Here is a 12,500-nt window from a genome sequence, read left to right as displayed (position 1 = left end):
ATTTGATAAATTACACCTGAGGAGGTATAATTATAATATTCCCAAATAGTTTTTTTCACTCAGCCAGGAAATACTTGTGGCCTACGAGGGCTTTGTCATTACTAGTCTAGCAACTTGTACTGACAAGGCCCCTTAGGTTACTCTTAATTTACATAGCTGAACGGAGAAAAATATTGAGGAAAATCATCTTATTGTCCTTTTGATAAACTATTAAAATATCACAAGAGTTCTGACCTTCAATCAAAGAAGAAAATTAAAAAACATTAAAAAATAATTTTTCAACAAGAATTTCAATGAGAAAGGGTATGACAATTTCTTGTCAACACAGGCAATTTTGACTTCCAAAACCAACATATTTAACTTGATTGAACAAGACTGACTGTTTGCAGTCGAAAGTGCTCAGCTTATCAACAGCGCCCTCTATCATGAAGTGACCAAGGCTGACAGTTTGCAGTTGAAAGTGCTCTGCTTATCAAAAGTATGTTGTGTGTATTGGTTAACATTTTTCGTACTCAAAATGTTTTAATCAATAATAGTAGTTTTTCAGGTTACCTTTTTAGAAACTGATGCTTTAACTTTGGTAAATGCCACTTCTATATTGTCTTTGCTGACTTGTATAATGGTTGTAGATGGTTGTGATTGGCTGAGATCAGAGTCAGCTGATGTCGGGGGACTTGTACTGATAATAGTCTTCAGTGCAGCCATTGCTGCTTCTCTCACTAACGCTGAAAGGTCTGCTCCTCTGTATTGACAACAATGTACACATCATTTGTGTTATTTTTTAAGATTTTGTATCCCTGAATGAATTATTCATATGCAAATTCTCTTCTTCCACTTTTGATTGGAAAACTCACATATTTCGAACAAATCACTTGTCCTTCCTTCAGTGTCTAGAAACTAGATCATAGGCCCTCCACCAACCTGGAGGGTCTATGACTAAATCAACACAATGATCCACGAGTTGTTGAGTAAACTGGAGGCATGAAGAGGTCTATGCTTCAATATATATAAATTCCGGTGTGAAAGTATTTGTCAGTTATGTAAGTCTTATATATGTCCACAAAAGTGAATTGCCAAAAATTCATGCTGCAGTATACAGTACAAGCTTTTTGCTAGTAAAATGAAATAATTTTATATTGTGATCAAATACAATTTTTAAGTGAACTTTACATGTATTAGTATAATTGTGCTGATAACAGCATAGAAATTTGTATATGCAATTCCATTTTATGAAAAAATTTTAAATTTGTGGCTGTACTTACGTGAATCCATCACATCGTTCATCATTTCCAATACTTTCAATATCAACATCAGTTGATAACTTCGGTTTTGTACCATTCTGGACGAAAAATATACAAACATTTGTAAGAAAATGGAGGCAAACTCCCCCCTCTACAGGCATTGAGATCCCAGCTGTTTCTCTCAAGCTCATACAGTGACCCCAGATTGACCCCATTATTGATTTTAAATGAGGATAATTTTTCTTGAAAAAAGTAACAGCAAAAGTATAAACACTTTATTTCTGAGATGCATTCTACATTAAAACCTGACTATAAGTTTATAGATTTAACTTTAGAAAAATGTTAGTTGCTGGTAATAGTTACATTAAAAAAAAAGCCCACCTTTGTAATAGTTTGTAATATTTTGATTCTGTCTTGTTGACTAGGAATTCCTACATAGAGTATTTTATCCAAACGTCCAGGTCGAAGTACAGCAGGATCTATGATGTCAGGTCTGTTAGTGGCTCCCATTATAAACACTTGTTTTCTTGCTTCCAGGCCATCCATCTCTGTTAGCAGTTGGTTGACTACACGGGCACTTGAACCAGACTATGAAAACAGATGTGAATATAATTACATATTACGCTCCAATATTTTTCTTCATTCAGCCAAGGGAAATACGAGCGACCTAGGGGGTATTGTCACTACAAGTCAAAAGGCAAGTAATGATAGAAAAACATAGGGGAATGATGTAATTTTACCTCCAAAAACATAATTTATGAAATATTGGGAGGAGTAACAGTGACATCATATATTGAGTACTACAGAACAGGTGGCATAGACATAAGTTGTCATGATGAAGAACGGCCAGGGTATAAATCCTAATTTTTTGTTCACATATGTTCAACTTGGCTTGTGTGTGGTATATATAATAATGTTCTTAATCTTCAAATTTATTATTACACATGTTTAAGTATCACTAACAGAACAGTAATAAAGTACTTTACTTTCAATTCTAATCTTTCTTAATGTTTTTGGTATCTTAGCACACGCCTCTTTGCACCATAGTTAGTACACAAAAAATTGACAAAATTGATCATTTCACCTAATAAGAACACCGACTTATAATATTTGAATTTGAACTTGAAATAGCACTACCTTAGATTGATGCATAAATTATCATATCATGGTTACTCTGTACTTTGTACTGACTTGTACAATTCACTTTTCTCATTAATAAAAGACCATACAAGGCTCTCATAGCAACACCACTATCCTTATTCCTGGTACGGTAGTACAATTCTACCACTGATCCTTCTAGGAGGGAGGAAAATACTGGGATAAAGAAGGGATATTTCAATGAAAGGATTATATATATATTTGTGAATTTCACCACTGACCTCTGTGACATTTGACCTCCTTGGGCAAAGGGCATCTAATTCATCAAAGAAGATAACACATGGAGCTGAATTCCTGGCTCTCTGAAAACACTGTCTGACAGCCCTTTCACTCTCACCTACGTACTTTGAGAAAAAGATTGAAACAAAAAACAATAATGAAAGTGGTTATTTTTATTCATTACAAATCAGATTATCTGCTATGTTACTAGATCTTGGAGGAAGTCTGTATCACTGTTACATATCACCATTTTATCAATCTCTATCAAATAAATACATTGTGTGGAGTCATTGATGGTCAAATGGTAAGAGTGGCTTGCTCGGAATATATAAGTTGCAGGTTTGAGCCGCACTGCTGCCATTTGTTTCTGAGTGGCTAAAATCCTTGGGCAAGATTTGAACCAAGATTGCACCTCAGTCAACCCAGATGCATAATTGAGGACCTGGTAGGATAGAGGTTGTGATGTGATTGCTTTAATCATATGCACTTATAGAGGCTGTAATGGATTGTATGCTCCCCAGGGAGTTGAGGAAGTTATAGAGGGCCATTGTACTGATATAGGTCCGTGCCAGGAGTAATGATTATACACTGCAGCTATGATCAAGACATTTATTGTGGAAGGTGCTATGTAAATGTGAATATATTTTTATAATAATTTCAAACCAATCCACAAAGGGGTAATGTATTCATATTGGAATATACATAGATTCTGCTGCAATTTAGTGCACTTTAACAAGAAACGAATTGTATTGCACTCATTGTTAGATGAGGAAATCAAAACTCTCTGTGAATACAGATATTAGTGATATTCCAACCATACAAATAATGAATATCAGTCCTGACACACACTTCTGGTGTTGTACTCTGACCATTAGTGAAGTGTTTTTTTCTGTTCTGGCCACAGAGGGCACAATATTTTTAATAATCTAATTTTTGGGGGGTGATAAGAAACATCAAAATAAATAGGGTGGCCCTATAATAATAACTTGGTTGTTAAACATGCTTACCATATTAAGAAGTTCAGGTCCTTTCACTGAAATAAAGTTGATACCAGATTCGTTGGCTATGGCTTTAGCTAGTAGTGTTTTACCACAGCCAGGAGGTCCAGCTAATAGTATTCCAGGCGGATTGGTTAAACCCAATGCTTTGAATGCGTCAGGATTTCTGACTGGCGCCTGAAAGTTTGAAATGCAGAGAAACATTTTGTAATCACATCAGTTTACAAATTAAGACATCTGAAAGGGATGTGAAAGGCCCCAAAACAGATGAGGATTAAAATTTAGGAGTGAAAAAACAGTTATCTAGCAGAGCTATAGAATAAGTCAAGAAGAAATGAATGATTCCATGTAATCCTGATGGCTTCAATGATAAGATAACAGTAATGTGAGAACTGGGATTGAATCCGTGGGCTTTAACACTGGCCATATTTACCCTATAGTATATTAGTTAGTGAGGTATATTTAAATTTAAACTGTAAGAAATGTATGTTTGAAATGTCATCTTAAAGATATAGCCAAGTAAATTAAATCTTGAACTTTTCACACTCCTGGGTAATAGTAGTATTAGTACAACTGTCGACATCAGACTGTGGATGAACGAAACCTGTTGCAAACAGGAAAGTATAAACAAATGGATTGGATTTTCAACACTTGGATCAGCATGTTGGCACAGCAGAGACTTGTATTACACACCATGGTTTGAAAAGAACAGGTTCCGTTCGTCCATGGTCTGATGTCTGTGCAGTTGTAATACAGACATCATGTGGTGACTTCAAAAATTTGATGTAAAGTCAGTGTTTTGTAGAAATGATTACAGGACGTTATTTCATATCAGATAATGATTTCCTAAAAAACTTACCAATATTGCCATGGTGAGTTCTTCTCTGACATCCTCTAAAGCTCCTATATCATTCCATGTTACATCAGGTATGGTAGCAAAACCCTCCCGTTTAGCTGAGGGTTGCACTAGTGGTAAAGCTATCTGAAATATATGGAAAACATACTTGAAATAATGTACACTTCAAAGCTAAAAGTGCACAATACTTCATACTTGTCAGGTTGTATTAACTTCAAACTACAGCGATTCATAAGCTATACAAGACCTTTTCAACTACTATTAGACTCATCTAAAACTTCTAAAATACTACCTTCTGACTAATAAATGAAGAGCAAGACTGTGGTGACAAATTATAGCCGATAGAATCAAATCTAAAGGCAACATCACATGAATGAATACAAACAAACAAACAAACAAACAAACAGCAACATGGATTTTCATATTGAGATTCAGGATTGTGTGTGCTGTGAGATAATGGCTTTGGCACTTGGCGCAGTGGCTTTTAGGTCCTCAGTAATACTGGCTGAAGCAGAGTTACACCTTTGTTAACTTACCTCAACACAACCAGACCCATTCTTACTACAGACATGTTGTGTACAAATTTATGTCATCAGTAAGTGTCATAAACCAAGCCGTTCTTATTGACTGAGGCCTAAAACTGACAAATAGATCAAACAAGCGTGTGCAGTATTTCTGAATCAAGTAACAAACTCTCTACTGTGATGGCACTATCTAAAACTGTGGAACTGAAATACATACTTCAAAGTCCTGTATTCCAATACTGAGGTCCTTGAGCTGTTCCTCTGTCAATGGTGGCTGATCTCGTAACCAATTGAGAACTACATAAAAAACAAATGAAATATATACATTTTTATCGGTAGTCCATTTGTATTAAAGGGGCACAAGATGAGCTGAATTTAATTTTTTTATTTTTTTATTTATTTTTTTATTTTTTATTTTTTTTGGGGGGGGCATAATTTTATCTTCATACTAAAAGGTACTCACAGTATTCTACTTACTGATGTATACTTAACCATCACTTGCAATTTAACTGAACTCAAACCTGGTATTAGGATATAACTTATATATATATCTGATGATGTAATTTATTATAGATATCAAAAAATGTTCATGAAATACCTACCATGCAATCAACAGTTCTAACAATGCAAGACAACAACTTGTATTGTCACATATAGAAGACATGCATTGACATTAACATTATACTAGAATAGTTAAATCAAAGCTTTTTGTAAGTATTTTCACTTGAGTAAAGAACTCACGAACTCAACTTGTGCCACTTTAAATATGCAATATGGGGGCAAAAGTCTGGTATTTAATCAAGTACAAGCAATTAACAAGTATCATCATTACAACAGAAGCAGAAACTCTTCTCTGGGTTTGATTTTAATCTACATAATGACCTCTGTTTGAACTTCTAATCACGAGTTCAAGGATGGGCCTAAAACTTTTGATGTTGCAAGCACAGACCAACAAAGTAGTACAGAGTGTGAATGGTAGCTGATAGCATGGTATGACTGTCGTATCTTACAGACTTGGAGAAAAGAAATGAAACAGTCAAGCCTTCTGCATTCTAATGTATTACCAGTACTTTGATGACATTATGATTCACAATCAGCTATATACCTGATTCATAACCTTCCTGTGGAATTGATTGTTGTGACTTTTCTGACAGCAGATGTGATTTTTGTGACGACAGACATGACGTTTCTGGTAGTGAATTTTGTGGTTCTTCTGATGTCAGTTGTTTTGGTTCTTCTGATGGTGGTAATTCATTTTCCAATGTTGATAGTTGTGTCCCTCCTGACTCTAACGTCAACAACTCTGCTGGTGGTGGAATGGTGTCCATGTTGTCACTTTCTTCCATTGTGACACTATCACTTGAGCAAGCGGCAGTTGTAGGTTGTTGAGGCGGGTTTGTTATTTGTAAGTCATGGAAAACCCTATAAATAATACCAGTGGAGAGCGTAAAAATATTGACACCCAAAAGATAATAACTGACACAAAATTTCAACACATGATGTTTCGTATGTTGGAGTAAAACTGTCAAATTTATTTCTCTGCGTGATTTCTAAAGTGATGTCTACAACACTAAATAAAGAGCTGCACTAGAGTACACTGTGCATGACACATTACAGATTATTTCAAATCACGAAAATCACAAAATCAATTATTGAGAACCTAACAAAGCTCTGTCAATGAAATGTCAACCTACCTGTTGACAGCACACATTGCAGCTTCTCGACATAGAGACATAAGATCAGCTCCTACATAACCTGGTGTCTGCGATGCCAAGTATTGGAAATTAAAATCTTCTGATAATTTCAACTTTTTACACATAACTTGTAGGATCCTGAATCAATAGGATTGAAAACTTTCATTATTTCAAGAACTACATATCCCCTGTCTCCATGACTTCTATGCTGCTACTGTAGTCATCCTAGCATAAACCTCAATGACTAAGCTCACAAATATCTAGTTCTTTCGATTATAACATGATAACCAATTTTCTGAATCCATCCACCATCAGAAAATGGTCTGATGTAATCAATACATTAGTTTTAAAGTCACATGGTCATTACCATGATAAATATCTGTGAGTCAGTAATTTTAATTTTACGTCCATTTTTCTAGATTGGTAAGAATAGTCAAGGTATACCATTCTACTAAAATCAGACTTTAAGTGTCTACCAGAATATACTAACCATGTGCTGAAATTGAGCTTAAAAACAGGACTATTCATCAGAAAACCACAACACGGTCAAGAATATATTGTTCACTTTGCATTCGTTTCTAATTTACCATTTAAAAGTAACTATATTTTATGGTTCCACAGTACAGTCATTTTAATTTTTCTTTTCCATGAATACCTTGATTTATATACATTTCCAATACAAATTATCATCTTCTGATGCCTTTCTATGTACCAGAATACAATATACTATGTACCTCTTTCTGGCTTGTTCATCTGGTATACCCAGTGATATTTCTCTGTCAAATCTACCAGCTCTTCTCAATGCTGGTTCTAACGAGTCTGCTCTGTTGGTAGCACCAATTACTAGCACTTGTGCTGTACTTGTACTAAGCTCTGCAACACAAAGTATACATGTATACTTTTATCAACAACTGAGTTTAGAGGAGATGAGTCTTACATGGGGGGGGGGGGGGGGGGGGCTCTATCCTGTGAAAAAGACTGGTCAAAATGGCAGAATTTGGTGGCAGTCTTATGTCCCAGCTGGGACGAGGAGGATTAGTACATGTAGTAGTAACATACTCTATTGTCATGGGCATATTGAATATAACTGCATTTTACATACTATAGTAAATATCCTGTTTTTGTATATAATGTGAAAAATTGAACAATAGCCGCACTAGTGAACTGGTGAGATAATCATTGATTCACAGTTCAGAAGGAAGAGAAAAATACACAGTGCATAGATTTAGAGTAACACAAATAATTATTTTGTAGATTTTTACTAGGACCGTAGTTACAGGCATGGGTAAAGGCACATGATGGTTCTTGTATACAGGCCTTCAAGTTATTGTTTGTAATTCACTGGGGAGTGACATTCCTATATGTACCATGTCCAGCTGACACCAACCTCATCATTAGATACGCGTTAATCCAAATCAAGGCTATGATCAATCAGAGTAGGAGTGAGAACATTTCTTACCATCCATACATGTAAGGAGTTGTGCAACTATTCTTCTCTCCATTTCTTTCTGTGCAGTTTCTCTCTTGGGTGTAATAGCATCAATTTCATCAATAAATACAATACAAGGAGCACTGATCTAGGAAAACATTAAAGTAAAACAAAATCACATCAAGTTGTTACTACCAAAATTAAGAGAGAGAGAGAGAGAGAGAGAGAGAGAGAGAGAGAGAGAGAGAGAGAGAGAGAGAGAGAGAGAGAGAGAGAGAGAGAGAGAGAGAGAGAGAGAGAGAGCGAGAGAGAGAGAGAGAGAGAGAGTCAGTCAGACAGACAGACAGACAGACAGACAGACAGACAGACAGACAGACAGAGACAGACAGACAGGCAGAGAGAGTCAGACACAGACAGACAAACAGACAGACAGACAGACAGACAGACAGAGTATATAGTTTCAATTAGGTGGCACTATGTCATTTACGTCTCATACATTTTTGTTACGAATTATGCAAACAAAATACAGACACTCATAGTACATATACCACATAAAATGTTACATTTCATGTAGCAAATAAGCAGATTTGTTAGAACTTTCTTGTCTTATTTGAGTGAGCTGTTGATTTGTGTTCACAGTGAGATAAAATATATCACTTTTTATATATGCATGCAAGCTATGTAGGACTGTATTTTGATTTGGAATTTGTAACAAAAAAAATTTTGTATGAGAAGTAAAAAACATGAAGCTACCTAATTGAAACTCTCTACTCTCCTAATTTTGATAGTATTTTCTGTATAATTGTCATTCTCTTTTGAACCATTGTACTAATTGTAGCATTAATTTTAAGTTGTAATGTCATCTAATTTTACTTCCGTAAAAAGGAACTCACCTCGGCTTTATCAAATAAATCTCTGATATTTTCTTCAGATTCTCCAGACACTCCTGATACTATTTCTGTGGCAGCTATCTTTAGAAATGGAAGGTCCAGTTCCTGACATGAGAAAACATCACATTTTCATTTCCAACACAATATGGAAAGACATACATGCAATTACAGCAACAATATAAACATCTTTTGATTCACTTAACTTACACACCAGATTTAAAATACTGTAACGCAGATACAAATCACTTTCATCAAATCTACTGTATCATGTGATAATTTCCCTACCAAAACAGTCTGTCATAAGTATATATCATTCACTCGGTTACTACATGGACCAGTAACACTTTACTCCTGCTATAGAACAACATTCAAGTTTGCAGAAAGTGATGACACTTACCCCTGCCACTACGTGTGCCAGCAATGTTTCACCACAACCAGGTGGTATATAGTATAATATTTAAATTCACAGAGTGATGACACTTACCCCTCTTCCTACTACATATGCTAGCAATGTTTCACCACAACCAGGTGGACCATACTATAATATTCAAATTCGCAGAAAGTGATGACACTTACCCCTGCTATTGTGTGAGCCAGCAATGTTTTACCACAACCAGGTGGTCTATACTATAATATTCAAATTCACAGAAAGTGATGACACTTACCCCTGCTATTGCATGTGCTAGCAATGTTTTACCACAACCAGGTGGTCCATGTAGCAAAATACCCCTGGGTGGCGTCACACCTAGTTGTTGATAGATCTCAGGATGTCTCATATGTACCAATAATTTACACACTTCCTGTGAAGTCATGATTGTAAAATATCATCAATACAAGAAATATGACACTGGAATTATAGAAATTCTGACAATATTTACATGATGAATGGAAATGGGTACCTATGAGCAAGCTATGTATTGCAGCTAAGGTGCAATTCCCAACTTTCAAGCTATGTATTGCAGCTATGGTGCAATTCCCAACTATCATGCTATATATTGCAACTACGGTGCAATTCCCAACTTCCATGTTATGTTTTGCAGCTAATGTGAAATTCCCAACTTTATTGCAGCTAAGGTGCAATTCCCAACTACCATGTTATGATTGACCGATTATCTAACTTGGTCTGTAATATGAACACAAAAACCAACACGGCTTGTATGACCATTGTAATGTATTAAATCTGAAAGTTAATAATTTCACTCACCTTTAAATTGGCATCATTTCCACCAATGTCTGAAAATCTGATTGTCGATGTTTTCAGTTCAACACCTGGTATGAAATAAAAATATGGTATTGTACATTTCATCACTTTTATCAATTCTTCAACATCCATATAGGAAAGCTATTTGTAATTCCATACTCCTGTTTACATTCTCCAAGCCTGTATTTCAAATGTAAGTCACTTGCACCAGTTGAAGTGTTAAAAATACTGATATCATACATTTCTCTGTATGATGCAAATTATAAGCTGAGCACTGTAAACTATATACAATTGACTGTTTATTTTGAACATATTCTAATAATACAACAATGGCAGATCAACTATCGACAAATCTAACACAGACACAAACTAAAACTATTATTATGACATGTTGATATCAGCTATAAATGAACATTGATATAATTACACTCACAGTAGGATGGCATCTCTGATAGGATGGCATCTCTGATAGTGAGTTTTCCTCAAGTAGCCACATTTTCACCCTTATTCAGTGTTTACACTATCTTGACTACAGGGTGATTAATACATTCTATAGAATATAACCAAGGCCCTGCTATCTCCACTGAGGTGTATGTAGTCTACCACAATCAACAACAATAGTTTTAGTTTGTTTCTGTCTTAGTTTGTATAGAGCTAATGTCTCTCCATAACTAATGTTTTCAATAAAAGCAATATTCTACCTTTCTTTGTTTGTTTTCTACCCTCGGTGACTAGCTTCTTTCGTTTGTTGTCACTTTCTTTACTAGAACCCTGAACCGAATTAAGTTTCCTTTTCTTCTTCTGTGACGTCTCCCCAGATTTCTGTTCTTCATTTTCACTCTTTCTATTTTCCTAATCATGAAAATATGATAAAAACTTGAATGAATTTTTATAAATTTTTCATATTTTTTCACATTGAAAACAAGTACGACAATTGTACATTGTGAAAGAGAATGTACACATTGTTAATACAGCATAAAATTGTCTTAGAGATAAATCTTGCTTTTCAATTTTGTAACCTTTGACCTTCTGACATATAGTTGACCTTTGACTTTCATATACCATTATCAGTTCCTTTTCTACATTGCATGGTTGCAATAATTGTGTTTTCTTTGAATATTTTGTTGCATAGCAACACAAAATCCTAATCATCACTTGAATATGTACTTTTCGGCAAATTTTGGTAGACAGATTTTTCCTACACTGGATACAGAATATTAGTGAAATAAATGAAGTTGAGTTTATAAACATGCCTACCCGATGTGCTGGAGTGGAAGGAGTATCCTTGCTTTGTAAAGAATCTTTATCCATACTCCTCACAGTCCTACTCTCACTGAGAAGTGAATCATTCAAACTAACGTTTGTCACATTTTCTGTCCTCTGGGGTGTTTTAACATTTTCACACACACTATTTTTATCTGAAGTCCTTTCTCCTAACGTGTCAAAGAAGAACAAGGTTGTTTTATCTTCATTTTGCTTTCCTTTGGACTGTTTGTTACTTGGCAATTGCATATCGTCCTCAATATCACTGTTGTCAGTATTTGCTGCTGAAGTTCTTGCAGGTGTACTGTTGTTGCTATAGTTACCGGAAGGTTGAATCTTTCCCATGTACATGTTGGTCAGACTGTTGTTCACCATGTTGATGTCCTGTGGATCATTGAAAAGATAATTATGTACTGAGTGACATGTTAAATATGGAATGGTGAAAGTAAATATAGCTGTGTTATGGAAAATATATGATTAGAGTACATTTCTAGCTAAAAGATGGGTCTTGTGCACCATGATTATCTATTAAAATAATTGTCTTTAGGGAAGATCGCACAACATCACACAAACTCAATAAGCAAACTTCACTCATTTAGGATGGGGGTCTGTCGTCAACGTCATTTCCACACTTCTAACCAAATTCCAACGGAAAACTTTCACTCCTTCAATGATAACAGATTTTATATTTACTTCTGAGATGTTGAAAAATTTACTTCTAACGTGCGATATGGCGCTGGGTTTCTGGTAGTATTTTAATGTGTTTACAATCATGTTTTTACATTACATCGATCATATGTGGTGTGTATCAGAAAATGTCTAGGACATCCCTACTGTGCAATCAACTCTTCTAAATATTGCCAGAAGACGATGGTAACGGTATAGAAGGCATGAGTGTTTTCATTTGAGAGACATGCTTAGAACTATTAAGCTTGTGCCACTTAAGTCACACACTTACACATCATGGTGTGAATAGTCAAACTTACCGGTATATCCACATAGTCTAAGTTATCAGATGAGAATTCAT

At 35.3% G+C, this 12,500-nt stretch overlaps 1 protein-coding gene across 1 annotated transcript in view; it reads right to left on the bottom strand.

Moving 5' to 3' along the window:
* The window catches only part of LOC144450630 (nuclear valosin-containing protein-like), a 15,490-nt gene that overhangs the window by 496 nt on the left and 2,494 nt on the right, over window positions 1–12,500 (bottom strand). Inside the window, exons 5-21 of the mRNA XM_078141277.1 lie at window positions 12,460–12,500; window positions 11,468–11,857; window positions 10,912–11,062; window positions 10,214–10,278; window positions 9,675–9,809; window positions 9,013–9,114; window positions 8,150–8,267; window positions 7,425–7,563; window positions 6,691–6,828; window positions 6,102–6,418; window positions 5,214–5,293; window positions 4,476–4,598; window positions 3,626–3,793; window positions 2,621–2,743; window positions 1,623–1,829; window positions 1,263–1,339; window positions 553–742 (exon numbers count right to left, since the gene is read on the bottom strand). The exon at window positions 12,460–12,500 is cut by the window's right edge and continues 44 nt beyond it. Of these exons, the coding sequence (XP_077997403.1) occupies window positions 553–742; window positions 1,263–1,339; window positions 1,623–1,829; window positions 2,621–2,743; window positions 3,626–3,793; window positions 4,476–4,598; window positions 5,214–5,293; window positions 6,102–6,418; window positions 6,691–6,828; window positions 7,425–7,563; window positions 8,150–8,267; window positions 9,013–9,114; window positions 9,675–9,809; window positions 10,214–10,278; window positions 10,912–11,062; window positions 11,468–11,857; window positions 12,460–12,500 (2,564 nt within the window). The remainder of the gene's footprint in view (window positions 1–552; window positions 743–1,262; window positions 1,340–1,622; window positions 1,830–2,620; window positions 2,744–3,625; window positions 3,794–4,475; window positions 4,599–5,213; window positions 5,294–6,101; window positions 6,419–6,690; window positions 6,829–7,424; window positions 7,564–8,149; window positions 8,268–9,012; window positions 9,115–9,674; window positions 9,810–10,213; window positions 10,279–10,911; window positions 11,063–11,467; window positions 11,858–12,459) is intronic.

This window comes from Glandiceps talaboti, chromosome 2, assembly GCF_964340395.1.
Source record: "Glandiceps talaboti chromosome 2, keGlaTala1.1, whole genome shotgun sequence".
Lineage (NCBI taxonomy): Eukaryota > Metazoa > Hemichordata > Enteropneusta > Spengelidae > Glandiceps > Glandiceps talaboti.
Note: the sequence above shows the minus strand (reverse complement) of the source record. Positions and strands in the feature narration are given on the sequence as shown.